At 38.7% G+C, this 16,062-nt stretch overlaps 1 protein-coding gene across 2 annotated transcripts; it reads left to right on the forward strand.

Annotated features, from left to right (window-relative positions):
• The first annotated feature begins 243 nt into the window (after positions 1-243).
• Positions 244-15,441, forward strand: LOC135685367 (leucine-rich repeat serine/threonine-protein kinase 1). Of its 2 annotated transcripts, XM_065201291.2 has the most exons (8): positions 244-398; positions 2,475-2,891; positions 3,782-4,190; positions 4,845-5,472; positions 5,900-6,092; positions 6,630-7,028; positions 7,407-7,712; positions 8,953-15,441. In XM_065201291.2, exons 2-8 carry the CDS (start codon positions 2,495-2,497, stop codon positions 11,865-11,867), a joined length of 5,247 nt encoding a protein of 1,748 aa, XP_065057363.2. In that variant the 5' UTR covers positions 244-398; positions 2,475-2,494; the 3' UTR covers positions 11,868-15,441. The 2 variants fall into 2 exon arrangements, with proteins under 2 accessions (XP_065057363.2, XP_065057372.2); XM_065201300.2 differs by lacking the exon at positions 2,475-2,891 and having other exon boundaries at positions 255-398.
• Positions 15,442-16,062: the final 621 nt, after the last annotated feature.

Below are 16,062 nucleotides of genomic sequence, written 5' to 3' on the forward strand. Positions count from 1 at the left end.
CGTTCTGTTTATTTATCCTGCTGCCAGGTTAGATTTTTATGTGAGCAGTTTTGCATCGCAAACTGTTATTTTGATGGGTGGCTTGACAAGTTGGATATACGCAGTCCTTTTATATGGACACATTACCTTTACCACATGTTTCTAAAATCCCCCGCAGAGTCGCTTGCTTTAGCTGGACACATTACCTTAAAAATCATTGATTGAAAATACATTACTATTTTCTACTTGAACATTTCTGAACTGGAGGTCTCCATGAAAATGAGGCAAAGCGGAAGTTAACTAAACGGAGACGGATAGTGGGTCAGTGAGATGGGAGAAATCGAATCGAAAGTGAATTCAATCTACGATGAAATGGAATCAGAATGGGCAGTGAAGCAGACCTTTCATTACTCGATGAGGTAGAGTAGAATATAGATCAAATATTATATCTTTTTGAGCAGAAAGCCTCTTACTGTTTTCAAATCAACAGTGTTTTGATCGACTTCTTCCTTGTTTTACCTTACGCAACATAAGTGCATAAATTTTCAAATCTGGGACAAAGTTTTCAAAAATCTGGTGATAGGCACAAATTTGGCACTGTCCCGGTCTTCAATATCAAATAGAGATATAATATATAACCAATATTGACCAATTTCTATAACCTAATTTGGCCCTTGAAAATTCGGATTTTATCTGACAAAATCCGAGCAGCAAATCACTCTATGGTAAAAATCTGTGAATCCTCAGCAATCATTTTGATTTGTAGAAATATAGGATTTTAAAGGCGTTGAGTCATGGTAAATAGGCCTTCTCTATAGGGGGTCATTTGGTTTCGGCGTGATCGCTGCTGTTTCATGTGATATTGGCATCCGTTGTTGACAACTTGCTATTGATGGAAACTGTTTTGTTAATCAGTACGAGGTCAAGTCTGAGAATTTCCCGACAAATCAATGATTTTTCCGAAAATCTGTCAAATTTTGAAAGCAGAGGAGCTCACGGCCCCTCTGCCCGCTGACAATGACAACATTGGAATTATGAGACTTTAACCTCCTTGATGACCAAGACTGCAGAGTATACCAGTTTCTAACGAGTAAAGATACATTTAGTGCTTGTAGACTATAGCATTTTACTTTGAATATGCGTCAAAGAATGCAGTCTTTCATTTATGAAGTTTTTAACAGGTTCTGCTTTATGATTGATGTAGAATATTCCTGCCTTGAATCACCAATGAGATTTAAATAGTTTAAAAAGTGACTATTTGACAGTTTAGAATTACTATTTAGGTTTGTGTGTCTTCAAGATCATAGTCTAAAACACTCAATAAAAGGACTGTATATTTTCTTATTTGACTTCAATATGATTAGGCTTCAATACAAATATGATAAGTATGCATTTATATGTGCACTCAAATATTGAGTTAACATGGAAACAATTTCATGAGAAACTTACATGAGTTAGGTAGAAATCAATGTGGCATACATATGACAATTGGATTGGTTGTCTTTTTTGTCTGTCTCTCAAGGAAGGGGGGTGGGGTGGACAGTGGCGTACCCAGGGCTGTAGTAGTGGAAGGGTCTGGGGTGCAGCCCCCAGAAAATTTTTTGGACCACGCCCTTCAAACACTCGCAAATGCGGGAAAACGCCCTTTTTGCAAATTTTTCCACATTATTTGATTCATGTTAGTTACGGTAAATAGCAAAGCATTTTACAAATGTTATTGACACAAGCATACAGTATACTACCCCCCCCCCCCAATGAGTTTTACATCGTTTTTGGACAAATCTCGAGGACCCCTCCATTCCCCCCCTTCGGTACGCCACTGGGGGTGGAGGTCGCTGAACTTTGGCTTTGGCCAATTTTTTCAGGCCTTTTTCTTATTTTCGTTTTTTGAATTGTTGTTTACGGTATCTTTCTTCCCAAACAGCTAGCTAGCATGCCTCAGCAATAAAATGCATTCACATGAATGACAAATATAGACCCCAAATATCTTGAATGTTGATGACTTTGATTCATGATATGGTATTACTTGAGGTGAGGTTGGTACTCACTCATCTATCAGCTAAACGTGTGCATAGAAATACAATGTGGCATTATTTCCAAAATTACTAATTTGCCTATATCTATCCTCTTTGTTTCCTAGCTTAGGACAGGTTTTCCATTATTTTACGCTCATTTGTCACAAACACGAGATATCTTTTCAATAAAATTGAGATATCTTTTCCATTAGTCTAAAGGAAGCCTCATATTGTGCAAAGTTTTATTTCCACTGTAGTAAATTAAATTGGCTTAATAGTCATTCACCCACCAAGAGCTTTTCCCCCATTCTTAATCTATCCTTTGCATTTTTGTCAAGGGATAGCATTACCCAACTTTAAAGAGTTGTAATTTAACATATGCTCTTAAACATTCTTAGCATTTTCAAAACTATTTTAGCATAAAGTGCAGAGATTTAACCGAAAGTCTATCAAGTTTAAGATCGTAAATTTTATTTGAAGATTTTCAATGTACTTATAAAATGGATGAAAGCAAGGATGTCAAATTGTTACACGAGCTTTGCTGTCAAGGGAAGTGCCAGAAAGTTAAGGACTTGCTTGAAAAACATGACAAGGCTAGTTTTCTGATAGATATGAAATCAGGCAGCTTTGGGTATACAGCATTACATGAAGCTGTTTGCAATGGAAAACCTGATGTTTTGGAAATATTGATAAGATTTGGGGGCAATGTTAATGTAATGTCGAATGGAGACTACACTCCTTTGCACATTGCAACAACAATTGGAAATACTGAATGCATAAAAGTGTTACTGAACCACGGTGCTGACATCTCATTAACCGACCAAAAAGGAAGAACTGCCTTGGTTTCTGCTATAGAATGCAGGCAAGCTGAAGCCTGTAAGCTTTTGAAAGCTGCAGGTAAGAACTCTCATCTCTATTTGGCTATGCTTGTAGATTTTAAAAGGTATTCTTTTTCGGATATTCAAGTCTTATATTTCTTTGTTCTTTATCTATTTGAAAATGCTATTTAAAGTTCATTTAGTAAATACAGTGCTTTTGATGCAGTTGTTAATCTATTTTCATTTAAATGAAATGTCAAACTTTGTTGTTAGTATATTTTATGTTGCTTCAATTCTGATTCATTTAGAATTTTTCATTTCGCAAAACTATTTCATTATATTGATTTCATCTCCATTTAATTCGAAATCTTGCTGTTACACAGGAACATTTATAATAGATTTTTCTCTCTGAAGATTCCCTCCTTGCGTCCTGCCGGTGCCCATTTAAAAAATGCCCATGCCGATCCAAAGAAGATAAGCTTAAAAGCGAGATAGCATTACAAGCTTGAAATGAAAACGGAAGCCATTCTAGACATTATCATTTTTAAGGGTTTCTTTATCCTAGAGAAAATGTATTAATGTGTCCTCCTACGAAAGCCATGCTGTAGGATACAACTGTGTCGAGTTGAAATCGTATGGTGATAGACTCGGCAGTCGTTCTTTTCGTTTAAACAACACATATTTTCCTTTAAAGAACCTCAATGGAAGAATTTTAGAAGCAATGAATAGATCTTGTATTAATTGTTGTCCTTCTTTTAGCCTTTTTTCTGATGGTTATTGAAAACAGGAAAGTAATGTAAGCATGTCAAAAAGACAAGAATATTTTGAATATTTTAAGATAGAATATTTTCATTTTCCAGTATTATTTTTTCACCTGTGCTAACAGTAGGTATTTTTCCCTTATCAAACTTGTGTTGTTCGGGATGATTGTATACTTTTGACTTTCCTTTTGACTTCATTACACTCTAGAGATGAATAAATTTGCAGAAACTGATGATCAGAAGCTGACACAGTTGTGTCGTAAAAGTGAACAGGATCAGGGCGTTGACCAGGCCTGCTTGGATGCTGTTCTGCAAACTGCAGTTAAGCACAACAGCCAAAAGGCTATCGTAACGTTGATCAAGGCAGGCGCTAAGAATATCCAAGAATGCCTACAGGTAGCTTTGATTTATCCTGAGCTATGTGAATCAGCTGTGTTGCTTTTGATGTTTATCGCTTTCAATGAAAATGATGAAGAGCTAGTAAAGCTGCTATTGACAGACCGTGCTAAAGAGGAGCAAAAAGACGACGGTTCTTTGTTTCCTGAGCTGTTGCAAAGGGTATACTTCCCAGAAGAATGGAATCATTCCCTTCCCTCAGACACCCTGTCAAAGCTAAGGTAGGTATAAATAGTTAACAGAACGTTCAGCTGTTTAGTGCAGTTTTCTTCTCTTTGCTTGCTCAAGTCTTTACTTCGTGTTTTGCAAATTTTCTCTCTAGCTGAGGTGGTGCAGCTATTTTATGGTTACGTTATGCTTTGTTGAATGTCAAAAACTCTGTGTGTCTTTCCAAATTATGTTGCTTTTGCGGCCATATCCTATGAAAAAGCAAGAAACATGTCAACTTCGAATAAGAGATTGATCGTTTCTCTTCTTCATAGGCAGCTTACCGTTGCATGTTCGGATCTTTGCAAAAATTATTAAAGATTGATATACATAGGCTGCCAATTCAACAATGATTTTCAAAACGTATCAAGGAATTTTTGAAAATTGCAAAAATGTTTCTATTTTCAGAGAACAATTTTCGGCACAATTTTCAACTCCTAGATTATTTACCTAACGTTTGAGACTTTGTATAGGCTAGATCGTACATGAACCGTTTATGGCAAAAAGGCATTTTAACTCTAGTACCTTTTTAAGCTGTAACTTGCAAATGATCCTCAATGGCTATAAGAAGATTCTCAAGATGCGTAGTGTGAACGGGCCTTAGTTTGTCGCTTGAAAAAAGGATTTGCATTTGATAAAATTAATCTGATATCATTTAAACTCTATAGGATGGCTTGCAAAACAGTCGATTTCCGGAATCTGGTGCCATATGCTGTTAGACTTAGCCGAATCAACGTTGCAGAAATTGTACTTTTGGAAATGTTTTGTAATGTTGCTATAAGGAAAGCAAACTGGCAGGGAATGGAATTAGGCCAATTAACGCAGTTCTTTTTAAGAAGAATTGATAACTACCATAGCCTGAACTTATCTAGAAATGCAATTTCATCTGTTCCTGCTGATGTATGTCATATGAGCTGCTTATCAAAACTCAGTTTGGCGCAGAACAGAATTGAAAGCGTGCCTAAAGAAATCTTTGAACTGAAGCTTCTTCGAAAATTGAACTTGTCAAAGAATAGAATCACTAGCTTGCCAACCGTCGATAAGTGGAGCCCAGCAATGAAAACGTTGAACCTTCAAGGAAATAAATTGAGTATTTTAGATGAGTCTATTGCTCGCTCCAAGCTTGTAGAATTGAATTTAGCCGATAATGACATCAATACCGTACAAAGTTGCCTCTGTGACATAAGAACATTGAAAAGTCTTTATCTAAGTCGAAATAGAGAAGTTGAAGTACTGCCAGCCGAACTTGCCCGACTTTCCAACCTGACGTATCTAGAAATTGAAGAAATGAATCAGGTAACCATTCTAACGCAAATTTGGACAATGAAAACGACATAAAATACGTCGATGATGACAAAAGCGATAACGACGACGATAACGACGATGACGGCAACGATGAAGATGGTGATATATGACATATTTACGTTTTACCGATAACTACCTAAAGGCTTCGTAGCATATCCAACGGTAATGCTATCAAAAATTTTGAAAATGTACCGTTTGAATGGACATGACTATTAATTTATATGTGGTAATATCTTAAAAATATCTTACAGATTATATAACCCTTATAAGTTTAGGTCTTATAACTTAGACGTTTGCGTGTATATAAAATATACTTTAACATCGTTGCTAAGGATAAAATGATTGTTGATTAAAATATAACAAAGATCAAGAATATGAACTAGGTAATCGTGGTTATGATTCTGATAATATTTTTCAGTTGATAGAGCCTCCTGTTGCTCAAAGGCAATGTACGTCTGATGTGATGCGATATTTGAACAACAAGCTAAGAAATGCCCAGCCGAATTCTTCGATGAAGCTGATGATTGTAGGGTCAGCTAACTCGGGAAAAACCACTCTGGCGCACAGAATCGCCAAAGACTTTAATTTCAGTCTAAATGAGTCAACAAAAGGTCTATAATTTTCAGACATTCTGTTGCTATTTAATTCCTGTTTATAGTCATAGAAAAAAGTTATTCGAAATTTGAAAATAACACCTTCGTAATAAAAAATCTTAGTTGCTTTTTTGGCCGGGGGTAATACCATATGAAATCAACATAGGGCAGCAGTGAATCCCAACATCTCAGATTTTGATGAAAATGTGCTTACTTGTTGATGTTTTTATGATGTATAATCTAATGGGATTTCATCCGCATCTGGGCTTCCCTTTCCAAAAAATATGGCTCTTTTATATTGCACCTTTTTGGTGGATTAGCAATCCCCCTTCTAGTAAAAAGGCAATTATTTATTCTGTAATAGGTTGATTAGTTAGTGGAAAGTATCTAGCATTTTGAGTTTTTTCTTGAAGTTTTTCCAAATCAGTTCTAAAAGAAATAAGATTCGCTGGAAAACACCCCTGCGACCCCCCAGAAAAGCTCTAATTTATTATATTTTGATGATCTTCTCTGTGATGAATGATTTCTCTTAGTAGATGTTTTTCCTATTGGCAGGAATTGAAGTAAAAGACATATCGGTGGACGATGTAAAATTCAAATGCTGGGATTTCGCCGGTCAAGATGATTATTACGCCACACACCAATGCTTCCTGACAGAACGTTCTTTGTACGTTATTGTTTGGAATGTGACTGAGTGTGAGACAGGGCTTGAAACCTTGAGGATCTGGCTTGAAAATATCGAATCGAGGGTAGAGAATGCGGTTGTTCTAGTTGTTGGTACCCATTTGGACAAAGTAAGCCAAGAAGCAATAAAAAAAGGCTTCGTGGAGGAGCAGGTGAATAAGGTTTTCGATTTTATCCATAGACAGTTCCAGAAGGTAGCATGCACGAAAGAAGGAATATTCATCATTACTTGCAGTCATGAAAGGAAAAACCGGAACGAATGTAGTAGAGGTAAAAGTTTTTTACGAATAGAGTTGGCATTTCAATCAGCTGCATAGATGCTTAAATAGTTTTAATGCAATTCCTTATAAATGGTTTGGATGTGTATGTAAACTCTATAGGAGTTTCAATAGATTAAACGTGTACATCTTTCCGTAGAAGGATAGATCTCAAGTATTGGAAACATTCTTTAACTGTTTTCGTTCGTATATGAAAGCTATTGATGCTGCTGTCAGCTTTCCAACTAATAACGAACATCTTACTAATGCCATTGCTCTATGACTCACGAGACCACATTATCACAAATTGTCCACCTTCACCATCCTATTCATTAGTTTTTTTAAATCCCTAAAGAATTGTTTTTTTCAAAATTTGCTTATTTGATTGAAGGAATTGAAAGGTTACGAAAAGCCATTTGCAATGCTGCAAAGAAAGCTGTTTTTGAAGAGAGAAAATTTGGAGCACTGGAGATCAGAAGAAAGGTTCCAGTCCTTGGAGAAATGGTTCCAGCAAGCTTTTTGACTTTAGCAAAAGCTCTGTCCGAGAGACAATCTGCAATGAAGAGTGCTGGTAAAATTCCAGTCCTTACAACAAAGGAGTTCATTGAGTTTGTTGAGGAAAACGTGAATGCTAGGCCGCATGAATATTTTGTTCCAGAGGATGTGCAACGAGCAACACGCTTTTTACATGACGCAGGTAAACAAACCTTAAAACCTGCGATGCCTTGAAACCGTGAAGTTTAAACGAATGTTCATATGAGTACTTTTTATATGTATTACCCTGAGTGCATGCCTTGTTCTGCTTCTCAACACATTTTGCTTGTTGGTTTTTAATGGGCAGATGGTGCAGTGATACGTTGAGGGGCAGATGCTCTATTTCCCATTGTAGAGATCACCAAATTATGAAATTATTATAAGAAGAATGTTTAAACAGGATGTAAACTAGTTAAAAACAGCTGCTATTTGGGCATCACCCACGGGTACCCGTGCTCTATGCCTATCTGTGATATGTGTTGTAAAAATAGAAGTACAAATGCATTAACTAAAAATCAAACATTAAATGCTCAAACTTAAGGATAAATGTCCAATAAATTTCATTTAAAATATTCTTTGACTTTATTACTTCATTCGCTGTAGCTTTCCATTTTTTCGAATTTCATGCGATAGTTCATTGTATACCTTTCGTACCAGCATTAATTTTGTATATTACACATACAGATTAGCTACATTAGCCTGAACTGTACCTTTTTATTGATGATTTTATAATGAAGCCAAAAGTTAGGCTGTTGCTACAGCAAAATCTGAACATATATTTGCCAATGCCGAATTTTGCATAACCATCTAGCAACCTGCCTAACGAAACTTTTTAAAGTTTGACTACAATTCGACTACACAGTCATTAATCATTATTGAAGTAAGTTGTTTGACAATACGAAAACTTTTAACAGTAATAAATTGTAGCTAGTAGGTCAGATCACATTGTCGTATTATTACATTTTACTCAGTTTTGCAAACTCTTTCCAATGGTATCATCAGACTTGAAAAAGTCGAAGGTCAAATTTTGCTTACCATTTATGTTTCACGCTTCCAGAAACCTGATCTCTAGTCATTTTCTAGAATGTTCCCAAGGCTTTAAATGATCAGCGGTCTTTAATTTTCTGTTTTAAATTTTAAACTTTTTGGTTAGGCAGGTTGCTAGATAGCCATGCAAGATTCTCTATACGAATGTACGAATCGTTTATCAATACTGCTACAGTAGTTGTTGTTTTGATAAGGAGCTTGTTGTGAGTACCCGGCGCATGAATAGTCTTGTTCCTATCACCAGTTATTGATATTGTGTTTATACAGGCCTACCAACATCATGTTTTACGCTCTTTTGCCTACAAACAAGGCAGAATTTATCTTTGTAGTCCTACAGTCCATGTATCTTTTTGTAGGCGTTATTTTGCACTACGACAATGCCAATCAGCAGCTGAAAGATTTGTACTTCATAGACCCGAAATGGTTATTTGATCTCATGGCGAAAATTTTAACTGTAAATGAGGCACACAGTTTTATCCGTAATGGAATTCTCCTGCAAGAGCATATACCTTTCATTTTCAAAGATGATTGTGGCCGATTTGTTGATAGGTTTTTTCCTCAGTATCTGCAACTGGTTACTGACTTCCACATTGCCTGCCGAATCGATGATCAAATGGTCCTTGTTCCATCAAAGCTCCCAAGTCAATCGCCATCGTCAGGTTTTCTCAAGCCATCTTCGCCGCTACTACGACGTGTTCATACGCTTCCTTATATATCTCAAGGATTCAGAAGTCGATTTATATGTCGTTTTCTGCTGCATTTCGTTGAGCTACTTAAAGTGCAACTAAATGGACTTTATCACGGACCCGTTGATTTGTCAAGTCTTTTAACTCGAAAGAATTTGAATTGCTGGCGCAATGGCATTGTGTTTAACTCCTCGGATCTATTTCTATCAGTCGCACTCAACTCTATGCAAGATGGACATCATGAAATTGAGACAGTTGTGACCCGGTCAGTTGCGGGGTACCGCACGTTGGTATTTGTTGTTGATCAGATTGCTACCTTGATAGTTGAATGGTACCATGGATTCAGTGGCACAGATGGAAGCACTGCATATGTGCGCCAGTTTGCTTCGTGTCCAATCTGTATGGATCAAAATGTCAGCAATCCTTTTCAATTCGAAATCACTGACTGTTTCAAAGATGCTCTGACAAAAGATCATACAATCTGTCTTGAAGGTCACAGCCCGCTTGTTGTTAACTTGCGTGACATATACCCAGAATTATTCTTCATGGATTTAGATCCATCGTTGATCCTTGCCTCTAATGATCTAAACTTCACAGAATCAAATGACAACTTGCTCGGAGAAGGAAGCTTTGCAAAAGTGTATAAAGGGTCTCTTGGCAGCTCGTTGGTGGCATTAAAAGTCTACAAATTCAAAATGAACACGAATCGGAATACGTTTGATGCGCTTGCGCACTTTTTTAACGTGAGGCGAGAAGTGGCTGTTTTAAGCAGTGCAAGGAGGCATCCTTACATTGTTCCGTTTTACGGACTTGCTTTACTGCCAAAACTATGCCTGGCGATCGAATATACCGATAAAGGAACCCTGCGAAAGATTCTGAATGATTCGCAATGGCCAATTCAAAGGATTGTCATATACCGCATCGCTCAGCAAGTAGCTGATGCCATTGTATTTTTGCATTCAGCAAAAATTATCCACAGGGACTTGAAATCAGATAATGTTTTGGTATTTTCATTAGAACCTCATAGTACCGTTAATGTCAAGGTGGCAGATCTTGGCGAAGCTAACTTCATATCTCCGACTGGGTTGAACAATGTTGCTGGCTCTATTCGATACAAGGCCCCAGAAATCATCAGCAAAAGTATTCAAGGCAATTTTGAAATGCAGGAATACGACAGCAAGGTCGATGTCTATTCGTTCTCAATGTTGTTGTATGAATTGATGTCAAGACGGATTCCATTTTATGAGATGGAATCTGATGAAATTGGCATGGCTGTTTTCCGTAATGAGCGCCCCAGTTTGGATGATGTTTGTTTCACCAAGTACTCGCTTTTAACATTAAAGGAGCTTATGTTGAAGTGCTGGGTACAAGATCCCGTGATGCGCCCTGAATCAAAAGTTGTCAGTATCCAATTGAAGTCACCAAGTTTCTATCTTCTTTATGGCTTAAACAAAATTTCAAGCAATAGTTGTCAGCCATGTTTTATCCAAATGATGAACGAGTTATGGATGGTGGAAGATGCTGGTCCGGATGGACTATCAGTAGTTGTTTTTGACATGGAAACTACTTTCGTCAAGCAGCGATTCTCTCCTGAAAATGATGCTTTTGTTGCAGATAAGCACAGCTGGTTGAAAGTTTCATTCATCTGTGAAATTGACTTTGAGCATGTGGCTTTGATTTTTAGTTACAAGGCTGACTATGTCAAAATCTATTCAATTGAGACGAAACTGGCAATGCGGTCCTTCACACTGCCTTTCATTGGTACAAGGGCTATTGTGGCTACGTTAGGTTTCATTGCCATCGGATTTGAAAATGGTGTCTTTTTAAGGGTGAAAAGTGAAGATTTTGTAGCTGGACGATTGGGTAGCGTCACTAGGTTTGTCGTCAACGATGGAAGACCCATTTCTTCAATGTTTGCTTGCGACACAGGACCTAGATTGTTTGTCTGCTGTGATGGATCTGTTTACAGATATCCTATACTGCCTGAAGACCCAGCTGAAATCAGTAAAGCAAATGTTGGGTTTAATGTTGAAAACAAGGTGATATTTGCGTTCCGAAAACTTCTTTTTATTTCTGATGCAAAGGGCAGTCCCAAAATAAAAATTTTCGGAAAAGAGACTTTGGCTTTGATCGGCAGTATAGATTGTGGGAAGAAACTAAACATGATTTGCCCAAGCTGTGTGGTGAAAAATATGAGAATTACTTGTTTCTGTATTAATGGAAATGCCCTCTGGGTAGGCATGGGCACTGGCCACCTTCTTATATATCAGGTTAAGGAAGGTCAAAAACCTGAGTTTATCACCTGGTTGAGACCATATAGAACAGCTGTACAATCGATTACAACGTTTGAAAGCCCTAAACCGGGGAAGTTTGTTGTCACGACAGGTGAAAATTTGAACCCCTCTGTTTTGTGCTATGGAGATGTTCAGCTTTGTCAGCTCACAACAAAACTTCTTCATCAAGGGATTCAAGATGAGAATGATTCTACTTTAGAAGGCTCCCAGATTGCAAATAAGAACTCTGCAATTTTGGTTTGGGAATGCTTGGACCCTTGTGTGCTGAAAAGGATTGCCGCAAAGCCGTAGAAAAGAAAACTTCAACATGGCAAAGTCATTCTGCAGCATAACCTGCTTGTGTTTATGCCTCGTTTTCAATTGCGGAAATGAAAATATGTAGAAATGCTTTCATTTTTCTTTATCACGTTAAGCATACTAGGGACTTTAACATTGAAATATTGTGTTGAGATTTCAGTATAATTATCATTGGGTTACTGTTGTCATGAAGTTACGAGGTCGAGGTTACGAGGTCGAAGCTACTAGGTCAAAGCTACGAGGTTGAAGCTACGAGGTCGAAGTCTCGGACATGTCAAGTACTAGACCATCAGTTTTCTATTTCGTATTTTAGAATTTTATTTGATTAGCGCTTCTACCTGCCTTTCCATTTTTAGAAATTTTCAGAAATTCCTTAGTTTTTGGCTTTGACACTTTTTTTAGAGATATGTAAAAAGACGACGAGTGAATGAAAATCGTAGGAATTTGTTTAGGATAGTGACTGTGCTTCTTTCTAATAAGCTAGGGAAGTCGGGGCTCGGGAGTCGGGGGCCGGGTGGGGCACGCGCCTCCACAGCGACCAACACTTTAAAGAGGGGCGCTTGAAAAATGTAAACGAAAAGACCACTCGGCATAGCTGCATCCCTTCACACTTATCCGTTAATAGTTCACACTTGGTAGCCTCATTGTTAAACAAAGGCCTCTATTTGAAAATGTGACAATTGGTAATAGCGACTGTCCATTGTTAATCATGCTATTGTTAGCATATTATTCTGGAGCAATGTGAACATGACATCATAGACTTTGCAGGAGTTATAGCGCTTACAGTTCAGGAAACAATGAAGGTTTTGAACTTGTTTGTCGTCATGGTATCCACCCAGCATCATGTTTTGCTTTTTTGATATTACTCCCATAAATAGATGCATTGCAAACTTACAAACTTGTAATGTATCTAGCCTGTAATCAATCTATATGTCATCATCTCTGTATCATGTTTGTAATGTACTGCTGTCACTATGCTTTGTACTCTGGTGTTGTTGATTGATTGTAACCAGATTCATGTATTTTGAGTAATTGTAATTAACAATGCAAGTCAGTCGTGATTCAGAATATGATGAATACAGGCGTATGAACCAGTGTCCTTTATTAGCGTTAACGCTACATTTTGGTGACAGGAATGGCGACCAACATTATTCCGGAATGATTCAGCTCTGGCGATCTCCTTTCGTGGTTTCGCCATTTTGAGCGCTGTGCTCAAGCCAACTCATGGAATGAGGAAACCCGCTTGTACAAACTGCCCGCTTTTCTACAAGGACCGGGCGCATCCTATTTCGAGTCACTTGACGCTCGTGATCGCATCACATACCAAGAGTTGGTCGACGGTCTGAAGAACTGTTTTGCCCCTGCAGTAAACCAGGAACAGTATTATCGAGAGTTTGAGGAACACCGTTTACGACCAACAGAGGACCCCACCCTTTACTTTTGGCGACTTAAAGATGCCCTCCACCTCCACCAGATTTATCCGAAGATGCCTTTGATGCCCTTTTGCGACGCCAGTTCTTCAAAGGCCTACCTAATGTTGTCCAACTGAAGCTCTTGGAATCCCATCCTACCCCAGAATTGGACGAAATGTTGGCGTTTTCGAAACGGTTTCGATCGCTTGAAGTTTTGCCCTCCGGCAATCCTGCATGTGCTACTACCACCCACATCGTTCCTCCGCAGTTTCCTTGCGATGAGCTGCAATGCAAGTCATGCGATGACCTACCAATGTTGTTGACCCAAGTTGTGGAAGGCCAGAACCAATTGATCGCAGCTATCGGTGAATCAAGGAGAAGCAGTCGGCCAGAAATTCGTTGTTTTGAGTACCGTGAAGTGGGCCACATGAGACGGCACTGTCCACGCCGAAGACGTTCTGGAAAGGGACATCGACAATGCTCACTTTGATCCGGATTAGGACACAACGAAAGTATCTGTGCCAATAACAAGGGCCGATTCACCAAGGAAGGTAACGGGCCTAGGCATCTCCATTTCCGGACAATCGACAATTTGTTAATTCAGCTAGGCCTCATTATTTAAATGGTAGTAAGGCGTCTTTAAACGTCCAGGGGGTGCCTCGTTAAGGGGCTGGAACGACGAGCACCCCTCTGTTTTTGCTGTTGGTTCTGCTTCAGACTTTCGTTTGAAACCCTTAGCTCCTCGCCAACCCCTGCTATTTTGTGAGCTTGAAGGTGTGCAGGTTCCAGTTTTAATTGATACTGGTTCCATGAAATCCCTGCTTAGTTCAAGTGTCTTTCAGCGTATTTCTGCACGCTGTGTACACCAAAACAAAGCCCTTCCTCCACTTCGAAGCATATCCAACAGTTGTGTTTCTTTTACCGGACAGCCGCTAAATTCTTCAGGTTCAGCAGATATTTCTTTGTCTTTTCCGGGAAGCCAATTTTTGTATGTGGGAGAGTTCTTGGTATGTTATAATGTGCTTGCCCCTCTGCAATGTGTACTTGGTTGGGATTTTTTGACCTTTTCTTCTTTGCAGTTGACTGTCGTAGGGGATTCCTATTGCCTTGTTGGGCCCCATGGCAGCACACCTTTGACCCCTTTGCCTCTTCCTGTCCAACCACCAACCCAAGGTCTTTCTGCCCCTGTCAATTCATCTTGTAAGGAATATCTACCTGTTTTTGTCCAATCATCAGACTATGGACCAGTCTTTGTGACCGACATTATATTATCGCCAAGAGTTGTAAAGAAAAAATAGGTATGGTATGTAGCCTCAGTGAGGATTCTGAATCATCTTATATTACTGCATACAGTATCAGTCAAGCCTCTGAGCGGATGATACCAGTAAGAATTCTCAATCCGTCTAAATCTTCTGTTGAACTTCATGCAGGCCAAAAAATAGCTAGGTTTTGGCCAGTTATACCCTTCAGCCTCATCTAGTCCACCTATACACAACATGTGCGCTAGTGTTCAAAACAATAAGTTTGATTCAGTTACCTTGTCTGAGTTACATGCAGCTATTAGTCCTAATCTTAGTAAGTCAGATCAGAAACAGATTCTTGAGACATTGCTTTTTTTTTCTAGATGTTTCTAATGATGGTTTAGGCCATACCTCGGTATTATCTCATAGTATAAATACTGGTGACTCTTTGCCAATAAAGCAGCATCCACGACGGTTGCCTTATCATTATAGAGGAGAAATTCATAAACTGGTTAATGAAATGTTAGAAAAAGGGGTTATACCACCAAGCACTAGCCCTTGGGCGTCTCCCGTTGTCCTTGTTAAAATGATGGGTCCTATAGATTTTGTGTTAACTACCGCAAGCTAAACCTTGTCACCAAGCAAGATGCTCACCCCTTGCCTAGAGTAGATGACCTTCCTGATTCTCTAAATAGCAACAAGCTCTTTAGTACTCTTGATCTCCGCAGCGGTTACTGGCATGTAAGTATAACCTCAGAAGATAGAGAAACAATAGTTTTTATTACCCCCTGTTGGCCTATTTGAATTCCTTCCTATGCCATATGGGTTATCAACAGCTCCAGCAACATTTTCTAGGGCCGTTAGCATTATATTATCAGGTTTAACCTATGATATATGCCTTTGTTATTTTGATGACGTAATCATTTTTTCTGATACCATTGAACAACACTGTGAACGTTTAACATCTGTTTTGCAACGATTTCGTGAAAATGGGCTGCGTGTCAAGGCTTCTAAATGCTCTCTTGGTGCCGATCAGGTCATTTATTTAGGTCACTGTGTCTCAAGTAAAGGGGTTCATACTGATCCATCTAAAATTAAGGCTGTGCAGGATTCACCCGCACCAACTGACCTGGACAAGCTTAGATCATTCTTAGGACTAGCAGGGTATTATAGGCGTTTCATCCCTCAATTTGCAACCATGGCAGCACCCTGTCCCCTCGAGAGCGAAATTATTCCACCATGGAAAAGGAAACCTTGGCTATTATCTTTGCCACTCAACACTTTCGTGTTTATCTTGTAGGCCATGCATTTCAGATTATCACTGACAATCAGGCCCTTAAATGGTTGCATTCTGTAGAACCCAAGGGTCGTATCGCCAGTTGGCTCATGGATCTCCAAGAATTTGATTTTACAATAAGCCACAGACCTGGTAGCTCCAACCAAAATGCAGATGCTCTCTCTCGTTTAAATCATTACCAAAATAGTCAAACCAACCCTGCTGTAAGTTGTTTAGTGAGTTTACTACCAGATGCAAAT

This window comes from Rhopilema esculentum, chromosome 10 (assembly GCF_057945365.1).
Source record: "Rhopilema esculentum isolate cy_ngs chromosome 10, ASM5794536v1, whole genome shotgun sequence".
Taxonomy (NCBI): domain Eukaryota; kingdom Metazoa; phylum Cnidaria; class Scyphozoa; order Rhizostomeae; family Rhizostomatidae; genus Rhopilema; species Rhopilema esculentum.